Source organism: Xyrauchen texanus, chromosome 7 (assembly GCF_025860055.1).
Source record: "Xyrauchen texanus isolate HMW12.3.18 chromosome 7, RBS_HiC_50CHRs, whole genome shotgun sequence".
Classification (NCBI taxonomy): Eukaryota; Metazoa; Chordata; class Actinopteri; order Cypriniformes; family Catostomidae; genus Xyrauchen; species Xyrauchen texanus.
In genome coordinates, this window is record NC_068282.1 from 3,601,842 (window position 1) to 3,624,383 (window position 22,542).

The 22,542-nt window shown below is 40.5% G+C and overlaps 1 protein-coding gene across 1 annotated transcript in view; it reads left to right on the top strand.

Annotated features, from left to right (window-relative positions):
• The window catches only part of slc12a5a (solute carrier family 12 member 5a), a 217,604-nt gene that overhangs the window by 141,230 nt on the left and 53,832 nt on the right, over nt 1–22,542 (top strand). Inside the window, 2 exon segments of the mRNA XM_052130177.1 lie at nt 4,802–4,896; nt 6,233–6,364. Coding sequence (XP_051986137.1) covers nt 4,802–4,896; nt 6,233–6,364 — 227 coding nt within the window.

Consider the following 22,542-nt stretch of genomic DNA (forward strand, 5'->3'; position numbering starts at 1 on the left):
CATATGTTGGCTCGCTTTGTTGGATGGAATTCTCCAAGACTGTTTCCATTCAGGATCATGGGTAGCACAAATTATCCCTTTGCCCCCTCAAGAGCAAGTGAAGCAAAGGGTTGAATTGTATCATTATGGCAGTAACCCGAACCTAACCCTAACGGGATGCACTGAAAATGGAATAATAATCAATACCCCTATGAAAAAGTGAGTGAGATTTTTACTTCCAGAACCAGATTGTTGCACTCATTATACATCTGATGGTTGCTGAGCAGTCCAAGAGGCAGTTTTTTGTCTTTGCCAGTCATTGCTATTTATAGACCAATTTGAAACACTGTCCCACACTGATGCCTTCCTGACAGTCACAATATTTGATGCAATGACAAGAGAATATTTCATTGTCATAGACCGCACCGTCATGCCAATTGAATGATGCCAATTAGTTTGGACAGGGCTGGCAACTGGATGTTGGTGTTAGTTTGGCACATTGCCATTTTTATTTTTTTACGTAGGAACCTATTCCCAAGTCGAAGGTCTTTTTGGAAAAGGCAGCGAGCATAACCAATGCTGATAAATGGGGTTACTAATAAAAAAAAAATGTTTTGCTGGATTTTATAATTGTTTCCCTAGAGCACAGTTTTGTGGCTGGGTTTGGTTTGCGAGAAAGAAAAATTGAAGCTGACAACAAGAGTGCGTTCACTCTTGCACAAATACACACACTTTTTATTTACACAGAAATGTTCATGTTGTTTCAAACCCACAGATTATCTTCTCCACACTTTCTGATAAATTTAAAGCTCCAAAATGACAAAAAGCACTGTTAAAGTATCATAAAAGTAATCCAATTTTTTTAAATCTTTAAAAAAGCCATACAATAACTTTGTGTGAGGAACGGACCAAAACTAAAGCCATTTTTCTGTAGGGCTAGGTATTGATACAGAATTCACAATTTGATTTCAAATTCCAATTTACAAGCTTTGATATGAATCGATTCCATATATTTCAGATGAAATGTCCATTTTGCTGACATATGAAATACTAATGTGGTACATTACAAAAATATACATTTTTACACAATTTTATCAATTGTTTATCATTTTAATCAGATTTTAGCTTTCTTTTAATGCACAAATTCCATGTATTCCGTTGATAAATATGATGCCTCCTGACCCTCCTGACCCAGTCCCCGTCCTGTGGCCTCCTCCCAGGCCTCCTGACCCAGTCCCCGTCATGTGGCCACCTCCCAGGCCTCCTGACCCAGTCCCCGTCCTGTGGCCGCCTCCCAGGCCTTCTGACCCAGTCCCCGTCCTGTGGCCACCTCCCAGGCCTCCTGACCCAGTCCCCATCCTGTGGCCTCCTCCCAGGCCTCCTAACCCAGTCCCCGTCCTGTGGCCACCTCCCAGGCCTCCTGACCCAGTCCCCATCCTGTGGCCACCTCCCCAGGCCCTCCTGACCCAGGTCCCCTGGTCCCTGTGGCCACCTCCCAGGCCTCCTGACCCAGTCCCCATCCTGTGGCCACCTCCCAGGCCTCCTGACCCAGTCCCCGTCCTGTGGCCACCTCCCAGGCCTCCTGACCCAGTCCCCATCCTGTGGCCACCTCCCAGGCCTCCTGACCTAGTCCCCGTCCTGTGGCCACCTCCCAGGCCTCCTGACCCAGTCCCCATCCTGTGGCCACCTCCCAGGCCTCCTGACCTAGTCCCCGTCCTGTGGCCACCTCCCAGGCCTCCTGACCCAGTCCCCATCCTGTGGCCACCTCCCAGGCCCCCTGACCCAGTCCCCGTCCTGTGGCCACCTCTCAGGCCCTCTGACCCTCTCTCTGCCCTGCGGCCACCTCCCAGGTCTCCTGACCCGGTCCCCACCTTGAGGTCATCCCCTTGGTCTCCAGACCGTCCCCCAGCTCTGCTCTGATCACCTTGGTCTCCTAGCCGTCTGCCGGACCTGCTCTGGTCTCCCTGGTTCCCAGCTCCATCTTGGCCCTGCCTCCCTGTCTTTGCCCTATTAAATAACGGGCAAATGCAGGAACAAAGAAAACATCCACGGTGGGAAAAATACAGGAAACACGCGAGAGGTCAAACACATGCAACAACTGACCATGAATGATCAAACAACAGGGCTTAAATACACAAAGGATAATGACTAAATGAAACACAGGTGAGGACAATGAAGGACAGCTGGCAGAGATGAGAGCAGGGAATTATGGGAAGTGTAGTCCGGGAACAGATGACAGGGGAGAAACACAGGCCAGACAACAGTGAATCGTGACATATACAGTGTGTGTATGTGTATGTGTATGTATCTGTGTGTAAATATACACACACATACTATATATTGGCAATATAATATATAACATTTTAAGATATATATATAAATATATATTGCTACATGTTTGTTGTTTACATGCATAATTTGTACTATTTACTAGTATTTGCATTGATTTGTAGAACATGTGCTAAATGGTACTGTCTCTTTAAGAATAGCGTCTCAATCTTGAGATTATAAGAATCAATGCCAGGACCGTCCAAATGATGATTAATCGCGATTAATCGGAAAATCACTATTTTTACAGAGCCCTATTAGTCATTGATTATCTTCCCATCGGTGACAGCATTTTAGTGATTAGTGGCTACTTTATGATACTTTAATAGAGCTTTTTTGTTACAAATGATGACAGAATTTAAATCTCTTTAACTCTGTTAGATTCGTAAGTGAATTCAGATCTGTGACGAGGCATAACGTCCATGACAAATGCAACGTTCTATTCAGGGTCAAGTTCTCCACGCTTCATTCAGCTGAACTAAATGACATCACACCTCCACTAATGAGAACACTTTTCTATAATTACTTTGTAGATGTACCACATGTTGTGTTCAAGCTGGAACACTGTGACGAATTCATTCAGAATTCATATATATATATTTTTTATGATTGCATGCATTTGTTGACATGAATGATTGATCATGAAAACGATGATCGAAAATAAAAATGCTTGACGTGACTGTTCAGTGACAACTACCTGAGAACCATACACTACATATGAAAGTGGGGTCTTATTTTTAATTTTGAGATTATGTTGTCATTGTCAGCAGTACCTTGACTGTCAGCAGACATCTCATTGCAACCAAACTGATAAACGATGCTGCAATTCTAGCGTTTGTTCTACAGGTTTACGTATAAGATTAAGATTCATCTTTATTGTCATTGACTCTGTACCTGTACTCTGCACAATGAAATGCAGTTGTTTTCACATATCCCAACTAAGCTGGGGTCAGAGCGCAGGGTCAGCCATGAAACAGCGCCCCTGGAGCAGATAAGGTCTAGGGCCTTGCTCAAGGGCCCAACTGTGGTATCTTGGTGGTGCTGGGGCTTGAACCCTGAACTTTCGTCAGTTACCCAGAGCCTTAACCACTGAGCCACCACTGGCCTTATAACGGTAACCTGATGGAAGAAAAGAGATGCACATTCTGAGCATCGTTTCATTGAATTGACCAGCGAGTCTTCACATAATGACAAAATGTTATGCATATATATATATATATATAAAACAAAGTACATTATATACTATTGTTCCAATAGACGCATTGCAGCAGCCAAAGACCTATGACATATATGTACATACTGCATTTGTACATGTCTCGGTGAGTACTCGAGTAGACTCTTGAGTACTCCTAGTTTGGAATGGCATGAAGGCATGTTAGGGATGATAGAATTTTCATTTATAGGTGACCTGTCCCTTTAAGTGCCGGAACACTGGATGCAGCAATTCAAAATTTCACTTACATGTTTGAATACAAATGACCCAAAGCTATTTTACCACAAAACATCCATTAAAGTACAACTGCATGTTATACTGCCTACACAATATTTGAACTGAGGGATGAATCGAAATTATTGCCAGTGGTAATCAATAACAAAATCTATCGCTGTTTGTTTTTGTAATCAACAAAAAAAATCGGTTGCCTATTAAATTGTTGCATTAAAATGGAAATGATTAAATATGTAAAAGTGAAAGGAGAGTTATGAGAGTTTGTTGAGGATGAGCAATGACCGAATTTTCATTTTTGGGTGAACTATCTGTCTTTATATGGGCTCATTCCCTCACAAACTGTCGTTTTTAATGTATGTATAAGTAAGTATTCTAGTGTATCGTCTCATTTAGCTCAATGCACCGTGACAGACTGACAGACCGTGCTGGAATTCTCTTTAGGCCAAAACCATCAATCAAACAATGACAGCAGGCAGCGCGCAGCATCACAGTCGTGGTGGATAAGATCACAGAGCTGATCGGATGTCACATTTTATAGCGGAAGGGATAGTTGTGGAAATCCGATGGGAACTGGATGAGTAACCTGTAATCAGCACTTTGATTTTTTTTTAAGTAGGAGCGCAGAGGTTAGGTGAACTGGTTGCGTTCATGAAATATCACTCACAACACTAATGTCAGATAAACGGCTGAGGTGGTTTCAAGGAATTACATTATTGGTTCAGTCTGTGTCTTGCAAAAAACAGCTGCAAATGTTTGATTTAGATTTTTTATGATCTACAAAAATCACTAGAGCTTTTGCAGGACAAATTAATATTGCTGTGTGCTGTAATGATATCAACCTGACATGCATGCACAGATAGATAGATAGATAGATAGATAGATAGATAGATAGATAGATAGATAGATAGATAGATAGATAGATAGATAGATAGATAGATAGATAGATAGATAGATAGATGGATGGATGGATGGATGGATGGATGGATGGATATGCATCTTCAAACATCACATATAATTTGTTCATTTATTTGTTGCTGTTTCTAACAGGAGATGGTCAACCCAAGGAGAGCAGTCCATTCATCAACAGCACCGACCCTGAGAAGAACCAGCAATATGATGGCAAGAACATGGCCTTGTTTGAGGTACACATGTGTTTTTCTGTCATGGTGCTATAGATTTATAAACAAAAAAGCAACAGTATTTACTGTTATTAATCTTTCTTTTTTTCCAATTGAGGATCTTCTGCATGTTCCCAAAGGAAGATTTTGTCAGATTTAGCTCACTTCTGTGGACAAATGTGTTCCCAAACTATATCTGAGCATACACTTACACACACACACACAAATTCTCTGTGATTAAGTGAATAAAAGGGTCTGACAGTAATTAATAAGGATAATTAGCGTTTGAAGGGCAGGAAGTCCCCAGCACATTAAACTCTGCAGGTGGATGATAACAGCAGAAAAACGATATCGCTGCAGAAAAGCGAGATGGCTTGTATTTTGCATTAATGTGTGATATCTTTATTGTTTGGTGAGTTGAAGTGTGCTTTTGTTAGCTTTATTTTGCTTTGAAGATAGTGATATCTGTATTGTCGAATGGGTTGCATAATGCAAAAAATGGAAATGCAAAAAATGTATCTCATTCTAATTAATGTAATGCGATAAAAACAAATATTATAATTTAAATTGTAAACTATTTCTACATAATGGAATTAATTATTGTACTGCCTTTAAAGGGGTAATGACATGCCTTATTATTATTTTTATATATATATATATTTCTTAAGGTTCACTTATAATATTAGTAAATTTTTTGCAAAACATGATTGTTATACTCTCATTCTGACCCTGTCAGAAATGCTTAGTTTTGGTGCCGCTTCTCCTTTAAGACTTGACAGTACACGCCCACTGTTATGATTGGCTCTCTTCTCTTGACTGACCTGCTCTCTCTACTTGCCATCTCACTGCTCACAGCTACTGGGCGGGGCTACAGAATTGATTAAATGTAAATTAGGCTTTGATGTGTTGTCGTGGAGGCAGTCAGATGCAAATGTTTACCACATTATGACATCACAATGTAGAGGAAGTAGAGAATAAGTCGTTTTGGCAGCTTGGTTTCAACAAATGCTCTTTTTGCAGCGAGGAGAAGTTTTGAGTTCTGAAACTTACAGTATGTTTTTATAGTGTAATTTCAGTACGTGTCAAAGGATCAAGGAAAATTTGATTCCTCATGTCATGACCCCTTTAATGTATGTTGATTTAAATATCAAAGCAATAAGTAAAATAGATGTAACACACTTATTCAGTTATTAGTTTATTGGTTTTATAAAACAGCGGCAGCATTGATATGATAAGACCCTCGTGTTCAGTAAATGGTTAAAATTTTCATTAGTAATAATCGGAATAAGTAAAATTATGATGAGAATTAAATTGTCTACAAACACATCTTTTAATCTGTGTGTGTGTTTGTACTGTGCAGGAGGAGATGGACACAATTCCCATGGTGTCGTCACTCCTCAGCAGTCTCGCCAACTATTCCAACCTGCCGCAGGGCAGCAAAGAGCATGAGGAGGCGGAAAACAACGAGGGATCACGCAAGAAACCTATACAGGTACCTCAAACATGCAAACAGACATACACCCTTCTACATACTCAAAAGCAACTGATAGTTGACAAGTTCTTGTCTGGTATAAAAAAAGCCAGCGGTGTAGATTATTTGGCTGATGGATGTGACTCAGACTCATGCGTAATTGACAGCTCTCAGCACTGTCTTACACTGTTGACCTCTGACCTGATCTCCACTGGTCCCTCACCATCCCTAGTGCTCATTAGAGAGTTGCCACTGCCAGATTCATGACCTCCCTCGTGGCACTAGTGTTTCTCTATCTCACAATCTCGCTGTGTTCCAATTGGCTTCCAAAATTCTGGCTGATACTATATAAAGAATCTTCTTTGAAACTGTAACTTGCCAAAGTACAAGCAACTCGTAATTTTAAAAGTAGTCTGCTACATTACAATGACACGATGAGGACCTCAATTTTGGTAACCGCATCAAACTTAAATGCATAAATCACCATGAAAACATGGTGATAAACAGTTAACAGCATTAATACTTTTAGTTAATTACTTCCTAAGGGGCCATTCAGTCCGAATGCGTTCTTGTGCTTAAAGTTAGGTATAGCGAAATGCATAACACATTTTAAAAGATGACACCCATCTAGCGCATGTTTAAAAAGGAAAACTATGGAAACAGTGTGCAGAAACAAAACCATGTTCAACATGAACTGCCTTTAAAGGAATATTCCTGGTTTAATACAAGTTAAGCTCAACTGACAGCATTTATGGCATAATGTTGATTACCACAAAAACTAATTTCGACTTCCCCTTCTTTTTCTTTAAAAAACGCAAATATCTAGGTTACAGTGAGGCACTTGTAATAAGAAGTCGACCAATAGTTGATTTTGCCGATACCAATAACTAAGGTGGTGGGAAATGCCGATAACAGATAAATCGGTCGATAGTTTTTCAAATCAGTTTATAGAATGTCCATGTTTTTTTTATACTATGGCGGGCAAAGACAAAGAGTCCAAAATGAATAAACTCCTGATGGTAAATGGTCTGCATTTATATAGCGCTTTTTTAACCTTAGCGGTTTTCAAAGCACTTTACACTGTGACTTATTCACACACACTCTCTCACACACCAATGACGGTAGAGCTACCGTGCAAGGCGCTAGCCTGCCATTGGGAGCAACTTGGGGTTCAGTGTCTTGCCCAAGGACACTTCGGCATGTGTAGTCATGTGGGCCAGGAATCAAACCACCAACCCTGTGATTGGTAGCCGACCCTCTCTACCACCTGAGCCACAGCCGCCCCATATGCAGTTTTTTTATGCAGTTTATTGTTCAACCAAAATCCCAAGTATAACCAGAAAAAATAAGATTTGGTGCATAACGTGGGACTTTTAAGTGTAAACAAGCCCAAAAAACAAAACATTAGCAACTATCGGCACCGATTAGTCATAAAACCGATATATCGGTTTACCTCTACTTACAATGGAAGTGAATGGGGCCAATCCATAAGTGTTAAAATACTCACTGTTTCAAAAGTATAGACACAACTGTAAACATTATGACACAAGACATAAATATTATGTGTTGTAACATGATTTTAGTGTGATAAAATCTCTTACTAACCTTTTTTTTTTCGTGTGGGAATTTGGCCAATTTTACAATTTTGTTGCCATGATGACACAACACTATAAACCCTAAAACCCTAAAATGATTATAAACATGATGATATAAACAAATGTGCAATCAAGAGGAATTAATGTGATTTCAAAAAAATGATATGCTTCACATTTCTGCCTTTTAAACCCTCCAAAAAGTGGCTCCATTCACTTCCATTGTAATTGCCACACTTTAACATCGATTTTTGCTTCTTTTTTTTTAAAGAAAAGAAGGGACGAGTCGAAACGATTTTTTTTGTGGTAATTCACATTATGCCACATATGCTGTCAGTTGAGCTTAACTTGTATTGAATCCAGGAAGTATGCATTTTATTTCGACAGTCAATGTACAGTATAGATGTTTGAACGTTGCCTATTCTGCACAAAATACAGTTACAGCTGATGTGTCAATGTGAATACTTTCTCTTTATCAAAAATGTCAAGTGTTTTTTGAATGTCCCAGTTTTCTTTGTAGTCTTAGTAGCATGAAGTGAGTTTTACGTGAATGTAAATATGAATCACTTTCATGCATCATGTCGTTAGCTCAGGCTGACTATACTTCTAACAGAGAGAACGATGAGAGTGAAACAGAGAAACGAGAGAAGGAGTTGGATTTCTCCTCTTGACACGATTGACAGAAGAGCGATAATCTTCGTCTCACTACACTCTGTGACTTCAACTTAATTAGCTCGCCTCACAAAGCAGCTGCTCTCCAATCAGCCTCCATTTTAAGAGGGTTATTCCACACACACACACACACACACACACACACACACACACACACAATCTACACTCATCCACAGGGGTCCATTCATTACCAATCACATCTAGTCCAATCACATCATCAGGATTCTGTCGAGCGCAACAGATGTGTGTGAAACTCTCTCTGAGTTCAACTATGAGCTAAATAGTTGGACTTGAAACATACTTTTCACACTGTTAACCTTCTGGCATAATTTACTCACCCTCATATTGTTCAAAACCCATATGATCTTCTTCTGTGGGACACAAAAGGAGATGTTAGGCAGTTTGTTAGTCTCTGTCAACATAGAGTGATGCACTATTGATGTAAGGGTCCGAGGTACGAGTCCTGAAGAGCACGCCAGACGACAAGTGAGCCGAAAGTGTTATGGAAGCACCACAAAATGACGCTATTGTGTTTTTCATCTCACATTTGCTTTAATGACACTACTGGTTAGGTTTATGGTAGGGAGGACCGTTTCGCTGATTTAAAATTCTATAGAACATTAACCTTCACGTCATCTGTTTGGGAGAACATTTAACTCGCTTTTAGCGCCACACAGTGGACATTTCGCCTCGGAACTGCCGCGATTCTTTCATGAGATCAGACTCGTCTTAGCACACTTATGTGGGTTGATGGCATGAAATACAATGTTGTTGTTGTTGTTGTTGTTTTAAGGGATGATGTAAGAAGATATGAGCTAGCTTTTGCCTCATAATGAGAGGTTATCAGATGATCTGGGAGGTGACATGTGGTGGTTACAGTCGCCATATGCTCTCTCTGGACCGCTAGCCAACATTCGCAACATGAACACAAACACACACTCTCTTGCATGCTCAAACACACACAAGCTCACTGGAAAAATGCTAATTCATGTCAAGCTGTAAGGGGCAACGGCGCAGATCAGTTATTTGTGTGATTTTTAAACATGGTCTCATACACACAGTAATCCGTGTATGTGCTGACAGCGATATTCACTGGCCTTTTACTTCTCCTGCCATTGCTGTGCTTTAATTATTCACCCCGTCTGGACTAAGACACATTAACGCTGTCAGATCCTGTTTGGGTAGCCGAGCTGGAGGAGACCGCTACAAGCTCCATGCTCCTCTTTTCTCGTCTTCTCTCGTCCCTTTTCGTCTAATTTTGTCTATTTCTATTCTTTTCTCGTGTTGTCTCTTTTCTGCTGTACTCGTTTTGTCTTTTCTGTTCTCGTCTCCTTGTCTCGTCTCATCTCTCATCGTCTCATTTCTCTCTCTAGTCTCTTCTGTACTCTTCTAATCTCTTTTTGATCATCTTCTCAGGTCTCTTGTTCTCTTCTCGTCTTTTCTCATCTCTTTTTTTTTCTTCTCTCATCTTGTGTCATCTCTTCTAATCTTGTCTCTTCTGTTCTCTTTTCTTTTTTTTCCTCATATCTCTTTTTTTTACTTGTCTCTCCTCATCTCTTCTTGTTTTTTCTCTGGTTGTCTCGTTTCTCTTCTTGTCTCTTCTGTTCTCCTCAATTCTCTTCTTTCCAGTCTCTTCTCGTCTCTTTTTTTCTTTTCTCATCTCCTCTTCTGTACTCAATATCTTCTCTCCTCCTCTCGTCTCTTCTTTACTTGTTTAATCTCTTCACATCTCATTGCGTCTCATCTTGTTTTTTTTTTTGTTCTTCTCTTTTATACACATTTCTTCTCATCTTATTTTCTCCTCTCGTCTCAATTCTTAACTCATTTTTTTTCTCGTCTCGGCTCTACTATTCTTTACTCGTCTCATCTCCTCTTCTGTACTCTTCTCCTTTTGTCTCTTATGTACTCTTCACGTCTTTTCTCTCTTTTCTCTCACTAATATGTTCTCATGTTGTTTCCTCTCTCATCTCTTCTCATTTTCTTTAATAATCTCTTATCTTTTTGAATCTCTTTTCTTTTTTACTGGTCTCTCTTCTCCCATATTGTTCATCTCTTCTCATCTCTTCTCTTCTTATAGTCATTACATCTCTTTTCCTCTCATCTCTTCTTGTCTCGTCTCTTCTGTACTTTTTTTGTCTGGTCTCTTCTCTTCTGTTCTCTTCTCGTCTCTTCTGGTCTCGTCTCTACTGTTCGCATCTCGTCTCTTCTGGTCTCATCTCTTCTGTTCGCATCTCGTCTCTTCTGGTCTCATCTCTTCTGTTCGCATCTCGTCTCTTCTGGTCTCATCTCTACTGTTCGCTTCTCGTCTCGTCTCTTCTGGTCTCGTCTCTTCTGGTCTCATCCCTTCTGTTCACTTCTCGTCTCTTCTGTTCGCATCTCGTCTCGTCTCTTCTGTTCGAATCTCGTCTCTTCTGTTCGCGTCTCATCTCTTCTGTTAGCATCTCGTCTGTCTCTTCTGTTACGTCTCGTCTCTTCTGGTCTCATCTCTACTGGTCTCATCTCTACTGTTAAGCTTCTCGTCTCGTCTCTTCTGGTCTCGTCTCTTCTGGTCTCATCTCTTCTGTTCGTTTCTCGTCTCTTCTGTTTGCTTCTGGTCTCGTCTCTTCTGGTCTCGTCTCTTCTGTTCGCTTCTCGTCTCTTCTGGTCTCATCTCTAATGTTCGCTTCTCGTCTCTTCTGGTCTCGTCTCTTCTGGTCTCATCTCTACTGTTCGCTTCTCGTCTCGTCTCTTCTGGTCTTGTCTGTTCGAATCTCATCTCTTCTGTTCGCGTCTCGTCTCTTCTGTTCGCGTCTCGTCTCTTCTGTTCGCGTCTCGTCTCTTCTGGTCTCATCTCTACTGGTCTCATCTCTACTGTTCGCTTCTCGCCTCGTCTCTTCTGGTCTCATCTCTTCTGTTCGCTTCTCGTCTCTTCTGTTTGCTTCTGGTCTCGTCTCTTCTGGTCTCGTCTCTTCTGTTCGCTTCTCGTCTCTTCTGGTCTCATCTCTAATGTTCGCTTCTGGTCTCGTCTCTTCTGGTCTCATCTCTACTGTTCGCTTCTCGTCTCGTCTCTTCTGGTCTCGTCTGTTCGAATCTCATCTCGTCTCTTCTGTTCGAATCTCATCTCGTCTCTTCTGTTCGAATCTCATCTCGTCTCTTCTGTTCGCGTGTTGTTTCTTCTGTTCGTGTCTCGTCTCTTCTGTTCGAATCTCGTCTCGTCTCTTCGGTTCTCTTAATAATAATAAGTTTTATTTATATAGCCTTTCCAGAGCTCAAGGACGCTTTACAATAGACAAGCAACAATAAAGGCAGAGGACAAAGACAGCAGACAAAACAACAGCAGGTAGATAACAGTGAAGGTACAGAAAAGAAGGTTGAGAAGGTTAGGTAGATGGGACAGCACCCAGCGGGAAAAAAAAAAAAAAAAACAGTACAACTTAAGAGTTATAACATTCAGCAAATAAGTGAGTTTTGAGCATGGATTTGAATTCAGAGATAGTGTTAACAGAACAGAGTTCAGCTCTTCTGTTCACGTCTCGTCTCTTCTGTTCGCTTCTCGTCTCTTCTGTTCGCGTCTCGTCTCTTCTGTTCGCTTCTCGTCTCTTCTGTTCGAATCTCGTCTCTTCTGTTCGCGTCTCGTCTCTTCTGGTCTCATCTCTACTGTTCGCTTCTCGTCTCGTCTCTTCTGGTCTCGTCTCTTCTGGTCTCATCCCTTCTGTTCACTTCTCGTCTCTTCTGTTCGCATCTCGTCTCGTCTCTTCTGTTCGAATCTCGTCTCTTCTGTTCGCGTCTCATCTCTTCTGTTCGCATCTCGTCTCGTCTCTTCTGTTCGCGTCTCGTCTCTTCTGGTCTCATCTCTACTGGTCTCATCTCTACTGTTCGCTTCTCGTCTCGTCTCTTCTGGTCTCGTCTCTTCTGGTCTCATCTCTTCTGTTCGTTTCTCGTCTCTTCTGTTTGCTTCTGGTCTCGTCTCTTCTGGTCTCGTCTCTTCTGTTCGCTTCTCGTCTCTTCTGGTCTCATCTCTAATGTTCGCTTCTCGTCTCTTCTGGTCTCGTCTCTTCTGGTCTCATCTCTACTGTTCGCTTCTCGTCTCGTCTCTTCTGGTCTCGTCTGTTCGAATCTCATCTCTTCTGTTCGCGTCTCGTCTCTTCTGTTCAGTCTCGTCTCTTCTGTTAGCGTCTCGTCTCTTCTGGTCTCATCTCTACTGGTCTCATCTCTACTGTTAAGCTTCTAGCCTCGTCTCTTCTGGTCTCATCTCTTCTGTTCAGCTTCTCGTCTCTTCTGTTTGCTTCTGGTCTCGTCTCTTCTGGTCTCGTCTCTTCTGTTAAGCTTCTCGTCTCTTCTGGTCTCATCTCTAATGTTCAGCTTCTGGTCTCGTCTCTTCTGGTCTCATCTCTACTGTTCGCTTCTCGTCTCGTCTCTTCTGGTCTCGTCTGTTCGAATCTCATCTCGTCTCTTCTGTTCGAATCTCATCTCGTCTCTTCTGTTCGAATCTCATCTCGTCTCTTCTGTTCGCGTGTTGTTTCTTCTGTTCGTGTCTCGTCTCTTCTGTTCGAATCTCGTCTCGTCTCTTCTGTTCTCTTAATAATAATAAGTTTTATTTATATAGCGCCTTTCCAGAGCTCAAGGACGCTTTACAATAGACAAGCAACAATAAAGGCAGAGGACAAAGACAGCAGACAAAACAACAGCAGGTAGATAACAGTGAAGGTACAGAAAAGAAGGTTGAGAAGGTTAGGTAGATGGGACAGCACCCAGCGGAAAAAAAAAAAAAAAAAACAGTACAACTTAAGAGTTATAACATTCAGCAAATAAGTGAGTTTTGAGCATGGATTTGAATTCAGAGATAGTGTTAACAGAACAGAGTTCAGCTCTTCTGTTCACGTCTCGTCTCTTCTGTTCGCTTCTCGTCTCTTCTGTTCGCGTCTCGTCTCTTCTGTTCGCTTCTCGTCTCTTCTGTTCGAATCTCGTCTCTTCTGTTCGCGTCTCGTCTCTTCTGTTCGCTTCTCGTCTCTTCTGTTCGAGTCTCGTCTCTTCTGTTCGCGTCTCGTCTCTTCTGTTCGCATCTCGTCTCTTCTGTTCGCGTCTCGTCTCTTCTGTTCGCTTCTCGTCTCTTCTGTTCGAATCTCGTCTCTTCTGTTCACGTCTCGTCTCTTCTGTTCGCTTCTCGTCTCTTCTGTTCGCTTCTCGTCTCTTCTGTTCGCTTCTCATCTCTTCTGGTCTCCTCTCTTCTGTTCGCGTCTCGTCTCTTCTGTTCGCTTCTTGTCTCTTCTGTTCGCGTCTCGTCTCTTCTGTTCGCTTCTCATCTCTTCTGGTCTCGTCTCTTCTGTTCGTTTCTCGTCTCATCTCTTCTGGTCTCGTCTCTTCTGTTCGCTTCTCATCTCTTCTGGTCTCGTCTCTTCTGTTCGCTTCTCGTCTCGTCTCTTCTGGTCTCGTCTCTTCTGTTTGTGTCTCGTCTCGTCTCTTCTAATCGCGTCTCATCTTGTCTCTTCTCCTCTTGCCTCTTCTCATTTTTACACATCTTGTCTCTTTTTTACTCATCTTTCCTGTCATCTCTTCTCGTCTCTACGTGTCGTCGCTTCTCGCATCTAGTTTCTTTTCTTCTGGTAATTTTTCTCTTCTTTTCTCTTCTCTTCTCTCCCATCCCTTCTTTTTATCTCCTCTCATGTCTCTTCCCGTCTTCCTAAAAACTTTTCTGAAAAGTGTGCTTGTGCTATCTTTCTTTTAAATAAATGCCACTCGGTTTAATAACCTGTTATCTAATGCGATGAAATTCATACATTCTAAGTGTAGCTGAAGTGTACTTTATGGAGACATAGCAGATATCTTTTCACAACATCAAGCAACCAAAATGGACACAATTATGTATTTTTTTCTTTTTTTTGCACTTTCAAGCTTGTCATTCCCAAAGAAACCCCTTTTATCTACCAGTTTCACATCTCCTCCTTGCAGCTGGGCAGGTAGTGCATGGCATGAGCAGCTGGTAATAGCCGCAGCGGGAAAAGGAAACCTAAGTCTCACAGTCAGGGTCCTTCAATGGCTATCCCAGGGGGCCACGGGGCATCTGTTCTCCACTGCCTTTACCTGAGATTCTTGCAAGCAGGGACCACCCTGCGGGAAATCACAAATACACACATTCTGACACACACACACACATACACAGGAGGAAAGATGTTTGATTACGCACCTGCTCCAGACATACAGGCAGTAAATTCAATACAGCTCAAATCTATTGACTACACACGCTCTTGGCGAAGACTGACCACTGCCAAACGCTGTTGATTCACATTCGCACTCGTTTGACACATAACCACAGCTTTGATAATTAACTAATTTCAGCTTGCATGGTGTCAAAACAACACATTTGATTAACTGACTCCCTGTGCTCACTAAATACAGAATTATCACAGGGAAGGCATTTTTGGAACAACGTTTGGAACTTCATGTAATGCTATGGATTGTTTGGAGATATTCAAAAGTGATACCATACTCTTCTTTTCAACTACCTTGGAGTGCCATATCATAGCGAGTTGCTAGGATGATCTGGGTGGTTGCTAGGGCATTGCTAGATGGTTGCTTGCTGACCCACGTCTATGATATTCTAGGCTTGTGTTTTTTTTTGCTTTTTTGTCTTCTAAGATGATTCTATAAAAGTGTATTCTTACCAGATGTTGTGCTGGTGAATAGATGACCGTACTGTGGGGTCTACACTAGTCCAAAAGCTGTCACAGGAATTTGTGGAAGATCTACAGCAAATCAGGAAAACTTCATTTGTATTCACACGACGTTCAGAGGTTGTGCGGAATGTGTGGATCTATGGGCTTGACTGTTGAAATCGGAATGAGAATGGCAGGTTTTGTAGCAGGTTTAATGAGTTTCTGTTTGGGTTCTGTGAGTTAAAGTGTACCTGTCCTTCCACTGTGTTACTGCTATATCCCTGTACTCAACCACAGCTTTCAATACAAAAAAGATTGCCTATGTGACTGTTATTAGACTGTTAGAGACCACATAAATATAAGCTCATATGATACAGAAATTTCCAGTTATTTGTCATCACAGTAATGTCTATCCTCGTGTGACCCTGCGGCCTCATAGGAGGACTTCTACTGACAATATTATACAGTAACTTCACAAAAGATGTTTATAACCTTAGAAGACTGTTCGTATGTTCTAGCATGTAGATCAAACGCTGTATCTTGTTTACTTAATCATATGCCTAATATTACATCCTCAACCAAAATCCTCTGTTTTTATGGCGACAACAGTTTTTCATTACAAACCGCTGATAAGACACACATCACTCACTTGCTTGTGTTATGCACATGCCTCGTGGGCTGCAGACGCTTGTGTTTGTAATTAGAGAGATGCAAGAAAGCAGAAGAGAAGAAATAAAGAGAAGATTAGTTTGTCAGGGTTCTTTTATGTACAATAAAGTGTGTTTTGCCATTATTCATGGGTTCTGGGGCAGAGAATTGAGTGGAACATCCTTTTCAAGAGTAGAATTGTGTTATTGTAAGAGCTGAGCTATAATCTTACCTTGACACATTTTATAAATAAAACGGTTATTCTAGCACCCTAGCCTTTTAACACAATTGTTTTGTTGCATTTCAGTTACCACAAATAAAAACATTCTGTATGTACCAAATTTATATTATATCAGTAATGCTAGCTTTCTGACTAGAGTGGTGTTTGGCTGTGCAAAACACTCTGCCACACTGTAAAAAGTGTTACATAAGGACTTATTTCTGTTTGATCTAATCCTTAAAAATGACTGTTGTTGTTGTGACCCAATACAATAAGATTAATTTATTAATATTAATATTAAATAATATTTTAAAACCAGTTAGTTTAGCAGTTACCACATGAAACACATTATTTAGGTTACCTGGATTTTCTTTCAGTGTAGGGTGGTTGCTAGTGCGTTGGTTTTTAACACATTGCTATGCGGTTGCTAGGGTGTTGTGGGTGGCTGCTAGGGCATTGCTATGCAGTTACCTATGTCTTCTGAGATTTTTTAGCACATTGTTACACGATTGCTAGGGTGTTCAGGGTGGTTGTTAGGGTGCTACTATTCAGTTCTGTATGTCTTTTAAGTGTTTTTAGCACATGGATGTGGGGTTGCTAGGGTGTTCAGCATGGTTGCTAGTGCATTGCTATGCAGGAACTTAGGCGTTATGTGTTTATTTTAGCACATTGCTATCTGGTTGCTAGATTGTTCTGGGTGGTTGCTAGGGCATTGCTATGAAGTCACTTAGTGTTCTTAATGTTTTTACATTGCTGTGTGGTTGCTAGGGTGTTCTGTGTGGGTGCTATGACATTGATATGCAGTTACTAAGAAGTTCTGAGTCTTTATTTAGCTCATCGCTCTGTGGACACTACAGTGTTCTGTGTAGTTGCTAGAGTGATTCTATGCAGTTGCTAAGAAGTTCTGAGTGTGTTTTTAGCACATAAGTATGTGGTCACTAGGGTGTTCTGGGTGGTTGCTGGGGCATTGTTATGTCGTTATTTTGGTTCAAATTGCAGTGTAATTACTAAGGTTCTCTGGGTGATTTTCAGGGCATTGCTGTGCAGTTGCTTGGGTGTTCTGGGCAGCTGTTAAGGCAATGCTATGGAGGTACTGTTGCTATGCGGTTGCTAGGGCGTTCTGGGTGGTTTCTAGGGTGTTGCTATGCAGTTACTCAGGTTGCTACACCGTTTTTAGCACATTGTTGTGCGGTTGCTAGGGTGTTCTTGGTGGTTGCTTGGACATTGCTATGTAGTTACTTTGGTGCTCTGATTGTTTTTTAGCACATTGCTATGCAGTTGCTAGGTTGTTCTGGGTGGTTTCTAGGGTGTTGCTAGTAATGTAATTTTTTACATTACTACTTCTACTTGTAATAATTTTTTTAAAAGTAATTGTACTTTTACTTTAGTAAAGGTTTTGGGTACTCTGCCCACCTCTGGTTGCCAGGGCGTTGCTATGCGGTTATTAAGATGTTCTGAGTGGTTTTCTGCTGGATTTGATTTAATTGTTTCTGTTTTATTGTCTATTTGGCAACAAAGGTGAAATTCCCAAGTTGAAAACATACCTTGACTCCAAAGGTCTAAAAACCAAAAATCAAGTTAGGAATCTTAGTGTCATTTTGGAGTCAGACCTTAGTTTCAGTAGTCACATCAGAGCAATAACTAAATCAGCATACTCTTATCCCAAAATATAGCGAGATTTAGATGTTTTGTATTCAGTCAAGTCTTAGGGAAACTTGTTCATGCATTCATCACCAGTAGGGTGGACTACTGCAATGGACTCCTCACCGGCATTCCCAAAAAGACCATTAGACACCTGCAGTTCATTCAGGTTGCTGCTGCTAGGATTTTCACCAGAACAAAAAAGACTGAGCACATTGCTCCAATAGTACGAGTAATATTACTCCACAGTCCCCATGTCTTCACACTGGCCTCCAGTTACATTTAGAATTGATTTTAAGGTACTGTTACTTGTTTGTAAATCACTCGATGGCAAAGAGCCTAAATATATTGCAGGTATTCTTACATTTACATTTGTGCATTTGGCAGACACTTTTATCCAAAGCGACTTACAACCTGGAGTTAAGTGCCTTGCTCAAGGGCCCAACAGTGGCATCTTGGTGGTGCTGGGGCTTGAACCCCCAACCTTCTGGTCAGTAACCCTGAGCCTCAACCACTGAGCCACCACTGCCCCCATATTCTTGTTGAAGACCTCTCAGATCATTAGGATCAAGCCAGTTAGACATACAGAGGGTTCACTCAAAACAAGGTAAGACAGCGTTTAGTACTATTTTTTTTATTATTAATTTTATATTCACATTCGTAGCGCAGATGGTGCTGCACGAGTTATGCGATCAAGTTTAATACTTAAGGCTAGGGGTTTGTTTAAATCCCCATTTTCTTTGCAGTGGTTGTCCAGCAGTTCTTCAGGTTGAGAAAGAAAACATCATCTTATTAAATTATCCACAAAATGGGATGTAACAAAAGGGATAAAGACTGATATAGATGGACAGAAATAAACCGAAACTAAACGAGAAACTGTCTCAATACTATAGATCTGTTATCTCTGTGTAGGGGAATAAATATGGGTCTCATTTTTCCAGAGATGTGGTTTAAGTTGCAATAGTGTTGATTTATAGTTTGAACAAGTATCTGTTGATATTGATCGCAGTCTGTCTGAGGAAAGTATCTAAATTAATGACGATAAAACAACTGTAAGTGCAGTCAGCGGTTTTATATCCTTTATATTCGCCTTCTCTATGCCATAAGAAGCCTGTGTTTAATGCACTATTAAGATGCAAGCATAATCAGTGGTTTGTTTATGGAAATAATTCTATATTTATAAAACCAACCAATTAATGGTTACACTTTTAAAGATTATAATGCATGAAAAGAACAAATATGGTGTTGATCGTGTTTGATGCATTATTCTCTATCAATATATATATATATACAGTACTGAGCAAAAGCCCATGCCCAAGAGGGTTAAAGCAGTGCTGGAAAATAATGGTGGCCACACAAAATATTGACACTTTGGGCCCAATTTGGACATTTTCACTTAGGGGTGTACTCACTTTTGTTGCCAGCAGTTTAGACATTAATGGCTGTGTGTTGAGTTATTTTGAGGGGACAGCAAATTTACACTGTTATACAAGCTGTACACTCACTACTTTACATTGTAGCAAAGTGTCATTTCTTCAGTGTTGTCACATGAAAAGATATAATCAAATATTTACAAAGATGTGAGGGGTGTACTCACTTTTGTGAGATACTGTGTATATATATATATATATATATACATCCACTGTATATTAAACACACATACCTGTATCGTGCAATGTGTAGCAACTATATATGTCTTTGTGGTGCATATTATATTTACAGACTTCACAAAAGTGTTACCTAACATTCTTAAAACTTGCTCCCGTGTAAATCACAGACGTGTGCAGTTCAGTTAATTTTGGACCTTTGGGAATGTCATTATTACCTTCCTGTTGTTTAGATGTGGTAAATAAAAGCACATTGTATTAGATTACATTAATACTGAAATTAATCCTTGCTTCATAAATCAAATTATCCCACACAGAATTCCACATTTACATGACTGATATTGAATTTAATGGCATGCATTATTTAAGCCATCTTATTTATTTCATGTTAATTAAATTTAAAGTCATGTTTCCCAGTTTGCCATCTGTTGTCACTCCGAGCTTGTGTGTGTATGTGTGTGTGTGTGTGTGTGTGTGTGTGTGTGTGTGTGTGTGTGTGTGTGTGTGTGTGTGTGTGTGTGTGTGTGTGTGTGTGTGTGTGTGTAATAAGCATATTTCTTATTTTAAGAGTTATAAACCCTGTCTTTTATGAAGGTTACAAAAAAGCCAGAGGGGATGTGTCTACCTTTCTGTCTTTTTTCTGCTCTTCTCTTTCCCATGTGCTCCCTTTATACTTGTCAGGTTGCCTCTCACTTATAAGAGTTAACAACGCTTACTGTTATTAACACTAATTAATAAAATAGGTAGTTCCACGAGTTTTTTACGATGGTATTGAACAGGGCTGGACTGGGAAGAGAAATCGGGCCAGGATTTTACATGGCAACTGGCCCAAAACTTGTTGATAGCAGTGTCTCATTTTTGCTTGTCATGGCCCATTTGTTTCCCCGCACGTTTCGCGGCCGACCCACCAGCCCGCTCGGTTCTCCCGAGGGCCAGTCTGCCCGTGATTGGCCCCAAAGTGCATCGGCACACCGGGAAAATGTCGGATTACTAGTCCAGCCCTGGTATTGAATGATGCTCATATTCATGTCCAATGGTATTTATGTGATATTCCAAGGTACTTCAAAGACTACCGTAGTATTACCGTAGTAAAGGTAAACAAGCATGCTATTACCATGGTACAGGGGGAAAAATACATGGTATTAACCATGTTACTTATAAATAAAACATGGTATTACCACAGTCCATTTTTTAGGAACATGTTAGTACCATATTATAAACATGTAAATTAAAAACATGGTATTAACACAGTACATGTTGAAAAAAACATGGTATTACCATGGTAATTTTTTTAAAGCATGTTATTATCATGTATCATGTTATAAACATGAAATTAAAACATATTAAAATCACACTACATGTAAAAAAAATAAAATAAAAAAAAAGCATTTACCATGGAACATTTTACACATGTTATAAACATGTTATTACCATATACTCTGTTATTAACATGTAATTAATGATATGGCATTACCATGGTACCTGTAAAACATTATATTACCATGGTACATTAAAGAATCATGGTATTACCACAGTATATGTCATAAAAAACATGATGTTACCACTTTACATGTTAAAACATGGTATTGCCAGAGTACATGTCATAAAAACATAGTATTACCATGGTGCATTTTAAAACACATTACTACCATGGTAACATCCAAAACATTTATTGATACATTATACTTATATATAAGTATAATGGTTGAAAAAGTGATTTTTAATACAGTGCTTCCTTGCGACAACATGAGTGTCAATTAGTACAAATATATGACTGGAAACCCAAGAGCACCTGATATACTCTCACTGTCATTGTGTTTAGTGTGTGTAGCATTCGTTTCAAGGGCTTTTAGAGGGAGATAAGTAAGGGCTAATGTGATATACAGAATGTGTTTTGGCTTGGAAAAGAGTGGGATGGGTTTTAATTACTAACACACAGTGTGTAAAGGTCTGCCAACTTGATAAATGGGGACTCACTCTCATTGAAGGATTTTTCTAATCACTCCAAGTGTGTGTGTGTGTGTGTGTGTGTGTGTGTGTGTGTGTGTGTGTGTGCTTCCATCAACGCATACACCTACAATTGACGAATACAGCATTGAAATACAACTCTTACAATTTCAAGGACAAGGGCACACAGGTAAACACAGTTCAGAATGAGTCTACACAGCATCAGACAGCGTTCTGCGGTGCTCGCGCACTCAAAGGCTCGTGAAACCACTTTTCAATTCACACTGTTGATTAAATGTGAAATGTAATGGCCATTTGAGTGCTCAGCCCCACGTTATTATTTGGATTGTACAGACCTGAAAACATGCATGAAAAAGTAGTATTCACTACTACAAGTGTTCACTAAAATGTGTAGCCCTTTTCCACTACCATGTTGAACGGGGCGGCTGTGGCTCAGTTGGTAGAGCGGGTCGGCCACTAATCGCAGGAAGTGTCCTTGGGCAAGACACTGAACCACAAGTTGCTCCCAATGGCAGGCTAGCACCTTACATAGCAGCTCTGCCGCCATTGGTGTGTGAGTGTGTGTATGAATGGGTGAATGTGTCACAGTGTAAAGTGCTTTGAATAACGTTAAGGTTAAAAAGGCGCTATATAAGTGCAGACCATATGTTGAGCAAGTGGGCTATGGAGGATATTCCAGTTTTTAGGAATGCATTTTCCCTGGTTTTTACTGTGCAAGAAAGACACGGCCAGTTTCGAAAAATGTTACCATCATATGCTAAGAGGTTGTCCGGACACTAACACACAAAGTTAATAGCTGCAAGCTTAGCTAAAAAGGACATTTATTGGCAAAATATAAGTAAAATATTGATGTATTGCATGAGTTTAATAAGTTAGCTAGCATAATCTATCTCCCTGACCAAAAAGGCATGTAGAAAGAGCATGTACAGTACTACACAAGTTAAATCAAGCAGGGCTAGAAATCCAGGTGAAATTTGGAACCATTTCTCAACATGCTTGGAACCGTTTGATCCGATGGTGGAAAATGGCTTAATTATAGTCAGTGAGGGGTGTAGATAACTAAAAGAAGTGACAGTGCTAACTTAACTATGTGTTTTAGTACATGTTTATAGTGTGATAGTAACTCAGCTATTTTCACAACAGTGTAGCTTTTCCATTAATGAGCTACATTTTGCAACGAGTAGCACTGTAGTGTCACAAAACACTATATTTGTTGCAT